The following is a 14,173-nucleotide window of genomic DNA, read 5'->3' on the forward strand; positions in this document are numbered from 1 at the left end:
CAGGAGCCCAGGTGAATTTGGCACCCCTTATTTGTACAAACAATATGCAATTCTTATAATGGATTATATATTAAATTTAATTGACCTCATTATTGATATTATTAATAAAATATTAAAAACTTTTCTTAATTTGAAATATCATGTGCCTTTTATATGTTTTATCAATGCAAGACTAAACTCCTCAGTTACAAAATTGGAATTCTTCCTCCAGAACTATTGCAGCTCAAACTCTTTTGCTGTTGTTTAAATGTTGAAATTTGGTTTAAATGTAGATACTTTTAGTTATATTTACAACAAGCTAGTTGTTATCAGGTCAACATTTCCTTAACTGTGTGTTTGGATGAATTGTTTTCTAGCTACTAGGAATTGGAGATTCATGGTTGGGAATGGAAACAGTTTTATAGCTGTTGTCAGCTTCTTATTTATGGTAGTCTAAGATTAGTCACAGAATACATAGCCAGCACTGAGTCACTGACAATGCATTTATTTTTGACAGAAAGTGAAATCAAATTTGGTTCAGTGTCTAATTGCATAGTATCTGACCTTTACATGCTTTGCAAAGATTGTTTGATTTTTTTTTTTGATTTTTTTTTAATGTAAACTTGTTCATATCTGGATACAACCAAGCACGAATCATGAAGATTAAATTTATGAGGAGATTAGTAGTGTTTGCTGTCTAATCTAGCTCCACTGTCACGGTAAACTGCTTATACTAGGATAGAGTACATAGTGACCCACAAAGAAAAACCTATGAACTTTGTGGTGGTTATGTTACTTTGTGTTTAGATATTTTATATAGGATATGAAAGATAATATAGCAAATACACATGCATGAATGATTTAGGATTTCATGACTGAATAGCTATTTTTGGATTATATCCAAGAAAGTATTTATTAAGGTTGAGTGAGTTTATAGAGGTGTGGAGGGGGAACTGCTTTAAACTGGTGCTAACATGTTCTCTAAAGAGGTCTCTCAATTTTAAATCTGACCAAGTTCACTAGGCACAGGAGTGTAAACAAAATCAATAATTGCTAACGTGGGAAACAAAAATTAAGATATTTAATGTGCCATTTGGAGGTTCTGAAATTTGAACAAATCAAAATGTAAATTTTGTCTTTGTTCCAGCCCACTTTCACTCGTCTCTGAAACTTCTACACACATGCACTCAGTCAAAAATATTAAAGACAATGATTTTAGCATTATGGCATAAGATGTAGCTTGCCGTACTTTCTTCTACTATTAATTAATATTTGTATTGTGTCAACTAGAGGTCTTCAACAGGTTGGGCCCCCATTGTGCTAGGTAGGTGTTTAGTCATGTAGTAAATCAGTGGAGGCCAACCTTTTTGGCAGCTGTGCCACAAATTAACCCCACACTTCCCCATTCCGATCCCTTTCCTTTACTTGATCTGCTGCTCTGCTTTCTGCTCCCTGTGGTATGCTCTGTGATCAAATTGCTGCTCTGCTTTGTGGTTCCTGCTGTGTACTCCCTGCCTGATCAGATGCTCTGCTTTCTACTCCCTGCCTTATCTGCTGCTTTGCTACCTGTCCCTTCCCTGATCTGCCATGTGCAACACAGAGGCTGCTGGTGCCACTTGCGGCTGCCCACCCTTGTAGTAAATGATGTTTTTTGCCCCAATTGCAAATTGTTTTCTTCCCTAAATATAAATTCATTCATTCATAACATGTCTGGATTAAAAATGATAAAGCTGGAACACATCCTAGGACAGAGTATTAGCTGAGTGCTTCCCTTAGTCTTTTTCTCACTGTTGCTAACCATATATGCATATATTAACTTACCTTCCCTAAAAATAGAGAGCAGGGATGGCTGATGGAAAAGGCTCTTACCCTCAGATCACTATCACTAGATGACTGGCAGTTGCTCATATGCAGAATATTTTGATTTGCTAAATGTGTGTCAGGTCTCTACTGGCTAAATCAGTATGGAGACTGACATGGTGCAACATTCCTGCTTGAACTCTTGTAAAACTCTCAGCCAGTGCAGGCATTCCTTTTTGGATTATTAACCTTATCCCTAAAGTCAGACAGCAAGGGAAAAGGAAAACAGCACAATATCTCCAGCAGTCTAGAACCCTCCTCACACCAAGGAAGCAGAGTCTATCCCATCCATAGTTCCTTTTTTTTTCTCCTTTCCCTCTTCCTTGCATGACAGCTGATCTCCAGAGGGTTTTTACAGCAACTTGTCAGGACAAGGCAGAAAATCAATGGTGATAGGCTGGAAGTTTATTTTCATGAATGCCAGCAGTTCTATGGGTCCTGATGTTGTAGTTATTGCCGAAGTGCCCTGCATTGGCAAAATCAGCCAACATAGTACAGATTCTGAATGTATGAAATGAAATAGCTTCTGTGTCCCTTGCAGGTATTTTAAAAAAAGAGAAGGCTTTACCTCATAATCATCTGGTGCTATCAAACTGTTAATTTCCTCAGTGACACCAAAATTTTTCATAAACATTATAGAACAAAATTGGGACATAAGGATCTCAATCATCCCTTCTCTCAGATGTTCATTTGGTTCTTGTATTTTAATCTACATAATAATTTTTCTTTTGATTCATATATTGTTGGGTATGTACAACCACAAGGCAAAGTTAATGGTCAAATGTACCCAGCATAGCAAATTTGATGCAATTTTATTTTTATTTTGTAAGGTCAATTTAAATGTAATTTTTCTTTAAAAATAAACCAATAAAAACCAATAGGGAATTCTACAGTACAAATCAGGCTAAGAAATTTTACTTTAAAAAAAGGCTTGGATCAACTTTGGTTTAACTGGATGGAAAATGGTGGTAACATATAGAGAAATTACATTAGAAACACTTTGTTTGCAAATTGAAGATATTTTAGGTTGAAGATGCATGTTCAGGACACACTTTTTATAATAAATGGTCCAACTTCTCAATCCACTAAGTAATCTCAGGACTTCTTTAAATAATTGAATTTTGAAGAGAATTTAGCATTTTTGCAGAACTAAATCCAAAGTAAAGACAGCATCTAATGAAGTGACCTTGGGCTCATGCAGGCATATTTAGTTAGTCTATAAGGTGCATCTCTGCCCGGCATCTGTCTAAATTTAAAGAGTCTTTTACAGTTCCAGCAATCCATTTCCCCCTATATGTAATTTCATAGATTTCATAGACATCAGGGCTGGAAGGGACCTCGGGAGATCATCGAGTCCAGCCCCCTACCCAAAGGGCAGGAAGTCAGCTGGGGTCATAGGATCCTAGCAACATAAGCATCCAATTTACTCTTGAAGGTGTTCAATGTAGGTGCTTGAACCACCTCCGCTGGCAGACTGTTCCAGACCTTGGGGGCTCGGACAGTAAAGAAATTCTTCCTTATGTCCAGCCTGAAACGGTCTTGCAGGAGTTTGTGACCGTTCGATCTTGTCATCCCTTGGGGCGCTCTGGTGAACAAACGTTCCCCCAGATCCTGGTGGTCACCCCTGATAAACTTATAGGTGGCCATCAGATCACCCCTGAGCCTGTGCTTTTCCAGGCTAAAGAGTCCCATGTCTCTCAGCCTATCATGGTAAGATCTGTTTTCCTGACCTCTGATCATGCGCGTGGCTCTCCTCTGGACTCTCTCTTAGAGGTCTCAAACTAAATTTTTGAGCATATTAAATAAATGGCCTAATCCTACTCTTCTTGGTGTGTTGTAGTTAACTTCAGTAGAAAAAAAAAATAGAGTTGTAGGGTGAGATTTTGCAAGTGCTCCAGACCCACTGTTGAGGATGGATTTTTTCAAAGATACGCAGTTCACAAGCTGAGGACATTTCAGAATCTACCCCCTGCTGTGAAGGCTAGGCTGTCTTGAAAATCTGGTCTGCAATATATAGTCAATTGGTAAAATCTAAAATTTGCCATGTTTTATGTCAGGAAAATCAACCAATCCAAAAAAAAAAATATTTCGGTCATTTAGGGACAGATTATAATGTTCTCATTCCATACTGTACATTACCTCTTACCACACATCATCCTACTGAAGGCCATAAAACTGTTTGTGGAGTAAAGTTCTTTTTTGCACTTGCAGGATTAGGACAATTTGACGCTTAAGAATTATCTACCTTGTGTTTGGGACTGGAGATAGACTGGGGATTCTGCTAATGTATTGATCACTTTGCTGCATGACAGATTCCCTGACTGAGCTAGCTAAACTTGTCTTGGAACTGGTGTTGAGGACACTTAGACTTGTTATCTTGGGTGACTTGAACATTCATACTGAGGCTGGCTCCTTAGGGCTGGAACAAAATTTCATCTGAATTGTGGTTAGCATGGAGAATAACTGGACTGACGCACAGGGCATTGGACTTGATGTTTTTTACCTGCTTGGAAATGGGAGATCCCGTTTGCTAAGATGCCTCTGTATTCTAAAGACATAGATCCCTGCCCTCAAATGCCCCCAGTTGTGTGGTCATAGACAACTGGTAGGGGGTACATGGGGGTGCCGGTGCCCCTCCTGATGGCCGACACTGATGCTGTCAGCAGGGCTGGTGCCCCCCTGACAGGGCTGCTCCCGTTGGCAGCTTCTACAGGTGCCCCCTCAGATTCAGGTGGCACCAGTCACTCGTGTGGTAGACTAATTAAGATCCCCCTGATATAGCGGGGAATCTGTGAAGCAAGAGAGGAGCTTAAGTGAAATGTTGTGTGGTTAAAGTGCAGGTGGTTCCTGACTTGTGCCAAAGTTGATTGACAATGGCATAGATCCTTTTTAAAGGACTATGCTATGGCAGTGGCATCCCCAAGGAGGCTGGGTTTGTTTGTTTTCTCCATTGCAGTTGCATTTGCAAAAGTGCCATCGAGCAAACTATTTTGGGTGGTGAAGGCCTGGTTAATCAGAATTGTCCATATTGGGACCACCAGTTTAGCTGATAAGTCTAATTTTGGGCCTGGGGAAGCTCAGTCTTGTTTGGTTTATATGGACGAGTTTCAAGTGTTGTCATCCACCAAGGCAGAGAATGTGCTTAAGGGAATGAGGGCAACCAGTTGCAGACTGGATCTATATCCACCCTAGCTTGTAAAAAGCCAGCCAGAAATCTAGGTCTGCTGCTGGCAGGGGTAGTTAGTTCCTCCCTTCAGGAGGGTGTAGTACTGGACATGAAGTCCACAATTGTCTAGCCCCTCTTCAGAAAAACATGTCTTGATGTTGACTCCCCAGCAAGCTACTTCCCTGTCTCCAGACTTTCTGTTTTGGGGAAAATCACTGAATGAGTGGTTGTCTGATAACTCAGGTACATCTGGATCCTGTTGGGTTTCTGGACCCCTGTGGGTCTGACTTTCATTCTGTATAATGGATGAACATTTGTGGCCTTGGTTGGTGATCTTTCCCTAGGGATAAACAGGGGAAATTTAACTATTGCTCCTATTAGACCTTTCAGCTGTGTTTGATACAGTTGACCATTAGGTGTCATGCAAAACGCATTCCCTGCCCCTGTTCCCTGCAGGTTCCGTGCCCCTGTTCCCTGCAGGTACCTTCCTAAACATCGTGCCCATGCCAGGCTCCAGGGCAAGCACAGGGCAAAACCACCAAATGGATCCAGCCTCCTAGATTGAAGGATCAGGGAACGCATTTTGCATGACCCCTTATGGACTTCCAGGTGCTGACTGGGCACCAGGTCAACCCATTCGTTCCTATGGGAGGCTTTTTGGACACCAGGTCAACCCATTCATTCCTGTGGGAGGCATCTTGGGCATCAGGTCAACCCATACCCAGCGATGGGCCTTTTCCAGACACCACCTCAACCCTTGGATTTAAATGGCAAGCTGCCCGAGCACTAAGTCAACATGGACCTGGCAATGGGGGCTTTTTGGACATCACATCAATCCATGCATTTAAATGGCAGGCCCATCAGGCATGAGGTTAACACATGCATTTGAATGGCAGGCCTCCCAGGCAGTAGGTCAACCCAGGCCTGGCAATGGGGCTTTTCTGGACACCACGTCAACCCATGCATTTCAGTGGCAGGCCTCCCTGGCACTAGGTCAACCCAGACATCTGAAGGGCAGGCCTCCCTGGCACCAGGTCAACCCAGGTATGTGAACAAGAAGCCTCTTGGTCACCAGGTCAACCTGGGCCCAGGGACAAGACCTTTCTAGACACCACATCAACCTGGGCATTTGAATGGCAAGCTTTCCTGGCACCAGGTCAAGCTGGGCATTTGAATGGCAGGCCTCTCTAGCAACAGGTCAACCCGGGCCTGGCAATGGGACCTTTTGGGGCTCCATGTCAACCCATCCATTTGAATAGCAGGCCTCCTGGGTACTGGGTCAACCCATGCATTTGAATGGGAGGTCTCTCGGGCACCACGTCAACCCATGCTTTTGAATGGCAGGCCTCTCAGGCACCAGGTCCACCCATGCCCAGCAATGGGGCTTTTCCAGACACCACGTCAACCCATTGTTGATCTCTCCCTAGGGATAAACAGGGGAAATTTCACTGCTGCAGTGAATCTTTCAGCAGTGTTTGATACAGTTAACCTTTAGGTGTTGATAACACATCTGTTTGATCATGTAGGTATTCATAGGAATTTTCTTAACTGGTTCTGCACTCTCCTAGGGTGGTGATGGTTGACTGTTCATCCTCCCTTCAGGACCTTTCCCATGGGGCTCCCTGGGATTCCAGCTTGTCACTTCTTGTGTTCAACTGGTCAAGATTGGGTGGGGATCTGGAGTGAGATGCCATCAGTATGCTGGCAACACCCAGTTCTGTCTCTCCTGAATCTGAAGATGAATCTGGCAAGACAGAGGTGATGGTGGTGGAAGACTTCATGCCTTGTGGGGTAGGGAGATAGACTTCTGTTATTGATGGCGTTCAGTTTCTTGTTGTCATTCAGGTCCTCAACATTGGGGTGCTCCTGGATTCGTTTTTCTTTGGATGTGGTAGTAGCTGGAAGCACCTTCCATCTGTCTGCAAACTTTTATTTTAGATTCAGATCTGGCCACCATCATTCATGTTTTTGTAACACTGAGGCTAGACTATTGCAGTGTGCTTTATGTGCACCTACCTTGAGGACTGTCTGGAATTTGCAGCTAGTTTGAATGCAGCAGCCTACCTTTTGACAGGAACAAGCAGGCAGATTGACAAAACAGCACATTACTCCAGTGCTCCAGTCTGCAGTGGCTCTCAGTAGCTTCCTGGGTGCAATTCATGGTGCTGGTCTTGACCTCTAGGGTAGGTACAAACATTCAAATAGACCAAGATGGAATTGATCTAAGTTGCATGATTTTCTGTAAGTGGCATAGTTTAGATTGGTAGCAAACAGCACACACAGCCCTTTGAGGGGGCCAGTCTTAGACTGGGTTCTGCCATATTGAAAACAGTCTACATGTGCCAAACTTCTGTTATGGATATAGACCAGTTTCCAATCACCTATACTGATAAAAGGATAACACTTGTACTTGGCCATAAAGCCCTAAATGGCCTGACCTTATGTACCAAAGGAGCTGCCTCCATCCACAGTCCTTAAGGTCAGCTGAGAGCAACCTCCTGCAGGTAACATCTGTGTCAAGTTCGCTTAGCTAAAACATGTGGAAGGTCATTTTTGACTGTTGCGCCTCAGCTCTAGAACTCCTTCCCCCCTGAGGCCTGCCAGAACCCCAGCCTAGCTGTTTTCAGAGGCAGTGAAATACTTTTTTATTTCAGCAGGATTTTAGCAGGTAGGGTTCAGGATATTCTTTGGGGGTATTGTTTCATTATTTTATCTGTTTTTATTGGAAGTTGCTCTTAGCCCTATTGGAGAGACTAGCATAAAAATCAAATAAATATGTACATATTTATTTTCTTCAAATTGCTTTTCGTCTGTATTGTTGTACATATTTTTCTAATGCCCTTTACTTAATTAACTCATGTTTATGCTGTTAATACTGTTCAACAGACTTACAGACTGCGGCTACTCTTTTAAATCCAAAATCCAGCTAAAGCAGCTGTTCCAGGAGACTTTTTTCCTTTAAATTAGTTAGGAACTAAGGTATATCACATTACTTTCTTCTGTGTTCAGTCATTGCTTTTCATGGCAACCTCTAGAGAAAGCTACCTCTTCTTTTTGTTTTGTTGGTAGATGTGCTTCTGTGTGTCCTTTGCTGCCCTTGTGACATCTTCTTCCTTATGAATAGAATGTTTTTGGTGCAAAACTCACATTGTGTCTGTGTCTATCAGTCTTTCCTTCCTCTCTTGTTTTTTCTGGATATTTGGTGTGTAGTCAGGTGCTTTTTGCAATATGAATTTGTTTCGTTTTCATTTCTTAAATAAAAGTCTAGCCTGAATTAGCTGACTGGCATTGGAAGGTGTGATTAGTATCTCAGTCAGGTGATCAGGGAGTTTGTGGGATTGGGTGCTTGCCTCTAAAGTTTAGTCTCCTTGTGAGTGATGGCGGATGAGTTTGGAAACACTCCATCCTGTTGGTCTGCCTCATGGTTATTGTTTCAGAAACTAAACTGAAAACTATAGAGAGCTTTTGATTTTTAGCTACTTCTAAATCTAACTGGATTATAGTGAATTAAATATAATTTAAAATAATGTCATTCTAGTGGCTAGTGAAAATTACTGACGTTTTATTTAGAAGTTTAATAAAGTGAAAACATGTCATGAATATAGCTAGGGATACTTCTGATACAAGGATAATTCATTAACATGCAGTTTTTTAGCTTAATTGCTTTTAGAATGAATATTGGTTACTTCATCATAGTTGAGTCATATTTATAAAATTTAAGCAAGCTGCATGATTACTCTAGGAAGCATGGAATGTTTTTTTCAAATTAGTACCATCTGTGAAAAGAAAAAGTTGGGGGAATTTTAGTCATTCTTGAAGAATGGAAATCTGATTCTCCGTGCTAAAGTAATTGTAATCCTCTTTGTATCTGAAACCCAATAGTTTCGTTGTCTTGAAATTATCTAGTTGAACATAGAGTTCAACAGAAGATAATGCACCACTGAGTGTCGCTGCTGATCACTTTGTAATTGCCTAGAAAATGCTTGATTTTATTTTCTGATTTGTTCAAATAAAAAAGTATGTTTTTACTCAGTGTAACAAAAAATGACTTTTTCATTTGATTTATCCAATCAGATCAAATGTATTTGATGAGATAAATTAAATTAGACTTTTTAACTAGCTGACATTTAAAGGTCCAATTCCATTTTTAAAACTGTCAGGGCATTGCTGTAGAAAATTGATTTTCGGTGTCTTCTGCTGTCTCTCGTTTTCTTTTGCGCGTTAGAAATAGGACGAGACATAATTTCCTGTGCAGGCTCCTATATAGGCCTGAATTTAAAAGCCCCTAGTCACAGTGATGCTATGCATTGTCTTATCTAAAATTTGTTTTATTGGGTCTGTAAATGGAATTCAGAAAAATGAGTTATGCATCTTTGTGCTCCATCCGTTAAATAAAGTTGCTTAAGCACCTTTGTTGGAGTTCACAGTAGGTGTTCATGGGGATACATATATCAGCCAGTAAGCAATAGCAAGTTTGTGGTTTTAGGATACATGAACCTAATAGATGCATTCCACTCCAGTTTATATCAGGAGTTTGAGTTATATAAACTCAAACTTTATTGAGGACCACCTGCAAGGTGCACTTTCCAATGGATGGCTGACACTATGACTGAACAGAAGTCCTCAGAATGTTCTCAAGGAGCAAACTGGACTGCCCACACAGGCGCACACACAGATTAATGAATCAGTGCAGGAAGGACACAGGATTCCATGTATTGCTTTTCAAATTCTTTTTCATTTAATACATTGGTTTAATAAAGAATTAAACTGTAAAGATTGCCTTGTGTGCTGCATGCACTCCATCCCTGACTTATACACTGAAAGTTAAATCAAAATGTCTTTTGACATTGCCTAAAGTTCACATATGTTACCAAGACAGTGGGAGATGATTTGGGATTTCAAAATAAAAGGAGGCAGTAATAGCAGACGTTCCTTCTCCACCTGACGTATGGGCCCAAGTGCAGCAACAGCAACATTTCCTGTCTAAAGAGTTACCACTTCAGGCCACACATACAAATAGTTTTCTTTAAGCCAAAACCTTATTGCCATGTGTGGGGTGGAGGGGTGTGTGTGTGTATGTGTGTGAGAACAGATAGATATTAATATTTATTCCCGAGTTCGCCTTTTAATTAAAACTGTTTGTCATTCAAGTAAGGTATCTTATGTTAAATTAAAATTGTTTTAATTTATAGTTCCCAGTGCTCCCAGAGATATTGCTTTTTCCAGTGTGCAGTCAACAAGTGTGACCTTGAGATGGATAACACCAGATACCATCCTTGGCTACTTCCAAAACTACAAGATTACTATCCAGCTACAGTCAATGCATTGTGAAGACTGGGAAATCAATGGATGTGTGGAGTATGAGAAGGTTCAGTACTCACATGGAAATGTTGTTGGAGACCATATTGAGGAGACCGTACGTGAACTAAAAAAATTCAGATGGTATCGGTTTAAAGTGGCAGCAAGTACAAATGCTGGTTATGGCAGTTCTTCACCCTGGATTTCTACACAAATGCTGCCTGGCTGTAAGTAAGGATAACTGTCATACCTTGTATTGCTATCCTAATATTGTTTCCACCTATATATGTAAACACAGTAGCAATGTACAGCTAAAAAAAAACCAGGTGTAACTGTACACATTTAATATATTCTCCCTGTCATTTTTCAGTTAAAATGCTTGGGCCCTAAAAACCTTGTCGAATTCTAGACTCTCAGCTGTTTAAAAAATGATAATTTAATTTCTTAGCCACAACCTGCAACTAAAATTGACATGTCAGATTTCTGACTACTCAGGATTGTCTAATGTTTCCTTAGATATTCCCAGGTAAAAGTTGCTGGTTCAGTGAAAACAGCACACATTTTAAAAACTCACTTATTTAAAATGTATCTTTTCACCAATCTACTGACATTCTCTGGGTTAGAAAGTAAATAGTAGTTACAGGTGAATCTACAAGTGTGCTTTACTGTGGAATTAACTAGTTAGCTCTTCAGTAAAGTGTCACCATCTACATGTGCACCAGTGTTAGAGCACAGTAAATTAACTCTACCGTAAGATAGTACTGTTGGGGCCAGTACGAGTATCTTATGGTAGAGTAATTAAGTGTGATGAAACGCAGGTGTGGACAGTTACCGGGGCTGGCTGGGGCACAAGGGTCCTTAAGTGCAGGAGCTGCTTGCCACTGAGCCACATGGCTCTGCATTTTCAGCACTCTCATGCCACAGCCAGCCCTTCCAGTGCCCCATGATGCCACCCAGAGCCCAGGGCTGATCCCCCCGCAAAGCCAACTGCCAGCCAAGGCCAACTTTGCCCTGGCTCGAAAGTGTTGCTGTCCTGGATGCATGTGTAGACGCTGCCCCCAGGAACAGTTTCCATGAGCTCAAGTGGCTCCAAAGTTTATTGGGTCACATTAATTGCTCATGTAGATGCACCCACAGAGAACTACCTAGATTTCTTGACAATATCATGTAAATAACAGCTTTAAGGTGCTGTTGTTTAGGATAGAACTGGTTCCTACAGTAATCTAGTAAAAAAAAGTTACTGATAAAATGCTTAGATATTTTTGGTCAAGTGAAATATTAACTATTTTGGAGACTTTACATGTCAATCACCAGGTTAGATCGAGTTGCAGTCAGAAGTGAAATCTGATGGCTTTTCTTTGTTCTGTGTGAAGTTAGTTTGCTTTCAGTTGAGTGAATGGTTTTCAGTACCCTTTTTAAAGGGCATGTTTATATTAGGGGGGGAAAAACCACCTAAACCCTACATCACTTGACATTATCACTTAGCTTAGCTTTATAGACAGGGAAGTAAGGTACAGAGATACTTGCCCTGTGTCCATAGAAGGACTTGAGACAACAATACAGCACCTAATTTAAGATAATACACAGGAACAGTCATTGGAGCAGGGGCAGGAAACCAGTCTCCCCTACAAGAAGTGTCCTAACTGCAAGACTACAGAGTCCTGCTCATGCTTGCTCATGTTGTCCCCAGCCCAAAGAAACTTTAAGGATTCCATCAGCAGTGGAACACCTTCAGCAGAGGAGGTAAGAATGCTGCAACCAGAATACCCTACAGCCTTGTGATAATGGCACATGGCAAAGAAGTGTGAGGTGGTTTGAATCCTTTCAGGCAAATGATGCAATTTTTTGTATGCATGTCTCACAACTTTAGTGAATGTTCATAACCGATCTGCAGTTGTACACATGTACTTTGAAGGGAAAGTGGAGGTTGCTGCTGTGTTTTGAATTGCACCTGATCAGAATGCCAGATGGATTAATGTCCTATAAGCAAATTAGAGGAGCACCTAGCTTGTGAATCCCAGCTGAAGTTAGGTGTGAATTGCAGTCATGTCTGGAAGCAGAATTTTTGTGCTGAAAATTTAGGTGCTATCTGAAGGGGAGATGGTAGATGGGAAGATAAGTATTTTTAATACAAACCCTAGAGTCGCACAGCAAGTCTGTAGGGAAAGTAGAGAATTGAATGAAAACAGGCATCCCAGACTAGCACCCACCAGTAAACCGTCTTTACTGGTCTTTGCATTTGTGCCACTGGGGGAAGGACTGCAAGGTCTCTCCATCCCACAGCTGCTACTGATGGACACCAGCAGGTGGGGGTGGGATTGGGAGGGCTGGGGAGAGGGGGCACTTGGGCAGCCCCCTGGAAGTTGTGCAGGAGCTCTTCTGGCGACCAGTGCAGGAAGGCTCTACGCCTCTCCCACTGAACAGTGGACATCTGTTTGGTTTGTCACACTCTAATAGCACTTGAAGTAAGGCACAATAGAGTGCTTCTTCCAGGGGCTTTTTGACTATCTGTACTTAGCCCACAGGTCTGTAGAAGAGACAGCTTTTGAACTAGCTAAACCAGCTTCCATACCTCTCACCACCTAGTGGCTTTATTTATTTATTTATCATTTGTGTATGTTGTAAGAAATGAGAACCTTTGTGGCCAGCATTATTGCAGTCCTAGGTATGTAACAATGCTGTACCAGCAACAGAAGAGAGACGACTGAGATGTATATAAAGTAGTCATGGCACTTCTGGCAGCTCTGCACATTTTGTCTATAGAAGAGGTATGGTTCCCTCTCTTCTTTCCCTCTTAAGCTGGACCAAGCACTCTCTGGATTAGTCTGCTAGGATAGAGTCAGTTAACATGGCCTGTAGGGGCTTAAGGGTTTTTTACTGCAATGTAAAATAGCTGGGACATTCAGCCCATAGAAATCAGTGAGAGTTGCAAGTGCACATTAGAGGGCAGATTTTAGTCTAATGTTTCTGGTCCTAAAGAAATTCCTCTTCAAGTGTTGCCCTGGCCAAAACTAAAGTTCTTTTAGTTGTTCTGTAAAATAGAATTCAAATGGTTTTTCTGTATAAATAATTGGTTTACCAATAACTTTTATTCTTTTTAGTCTCAAAGAAAACACGATGACCATTGTTTTCTGACTCAAAAAGTATTTACACTATTTAAAATGAGATCTAGTGGTACTTAATTTATAAGGATGTGATTTATTGTAATGAAGTATTTCACATAATATAACCTCAGTATCTCAACTAATTTTTTTTTTTTTTATTCAATAAAATATGTGAACAACTGTCCTTGAGCAGCAATATCTAGTGCAGTGACAACCTATGGCCCATGGGCTGGACCTGGCCTGCAAAAGTCCAATCTGGCATGGTGGATCAGTGGCACAAAACTGTACAGTGCTGCTCATCCTTTCTGTAGAGTTCCCCTCCACTCTATCTGCACTTGGCCTTGTTTCTCCACTCCATCTGCATTTACCCTTGCTGCAGAGAGGTTGGGGATCATCATCAAGGATGAGCACTGGCAGTTGGCTACTCTCTTTGTGGGGAGAAGGGGCAGACACTTGTGCCCAGGGCAGGTCACAGAAAGCAGTCTGCACCCACAAAAGTTGTGAATCCCTGATCAAGTGGAAAAAAGTTAAATTCACTGAATATTCAAATATTAAACTGAGGAGTTCACTCATTACAGTACACATCACTACAAAGTTGATTTTAAAACAGCAGGAATTCCTGCCTAGCTTCTTGAACCTGTTTACACATTTACAACAATGATAGCAGTGATGTTGTGTTTTGGAGTACAGAGCAGTATATTACTCCATATTAATCCAGTTCTCACATCCAGATAAATTACTCAGCTCTCTGTTTTGTAGATTATCC

General features: G+C 41.2%; 1 protein-coding gene across 1 annotated transcript in view; it reads left to right on the plus strand.

Annotated features, from left to right (window-relative positions):
* The window catches only part of PTPRQ (protein tyrosine phosphatase receptor type Q), a 217,980-nt gene that overhangs the window by 134,716 nt on the left and 69,091 nt on the right, over positions 1-14,173 (plus strand). Inside the window, exon 43 of the mRNA XM_090042600.1 lies at positions 10,198-10,530. Within this exon, the coding sequence (XP_089898726.1) occupies positions 10,198-10,530 (333 nt within the window). The remainder of the gene's footprint in view (positions 1-10,197; positions 10,531-14,173) is intronic.

The sequence above is a fragment of the Crocodylus siamensis genome, chromosome 4 (genome assembly GCF_052110815.1).
Source record: "Crocodylus siamensis isolate JL-2025a chromosome 4, ASM5211081v1, whole genome shotgun sequence".
NCBI classification, from domain to species: domain Eukaryota; kingdom Metazoa; phylum Chordata; order Crocodylia; family Crocodylidae; genus Crocodylus; species Crocodylus siamensis.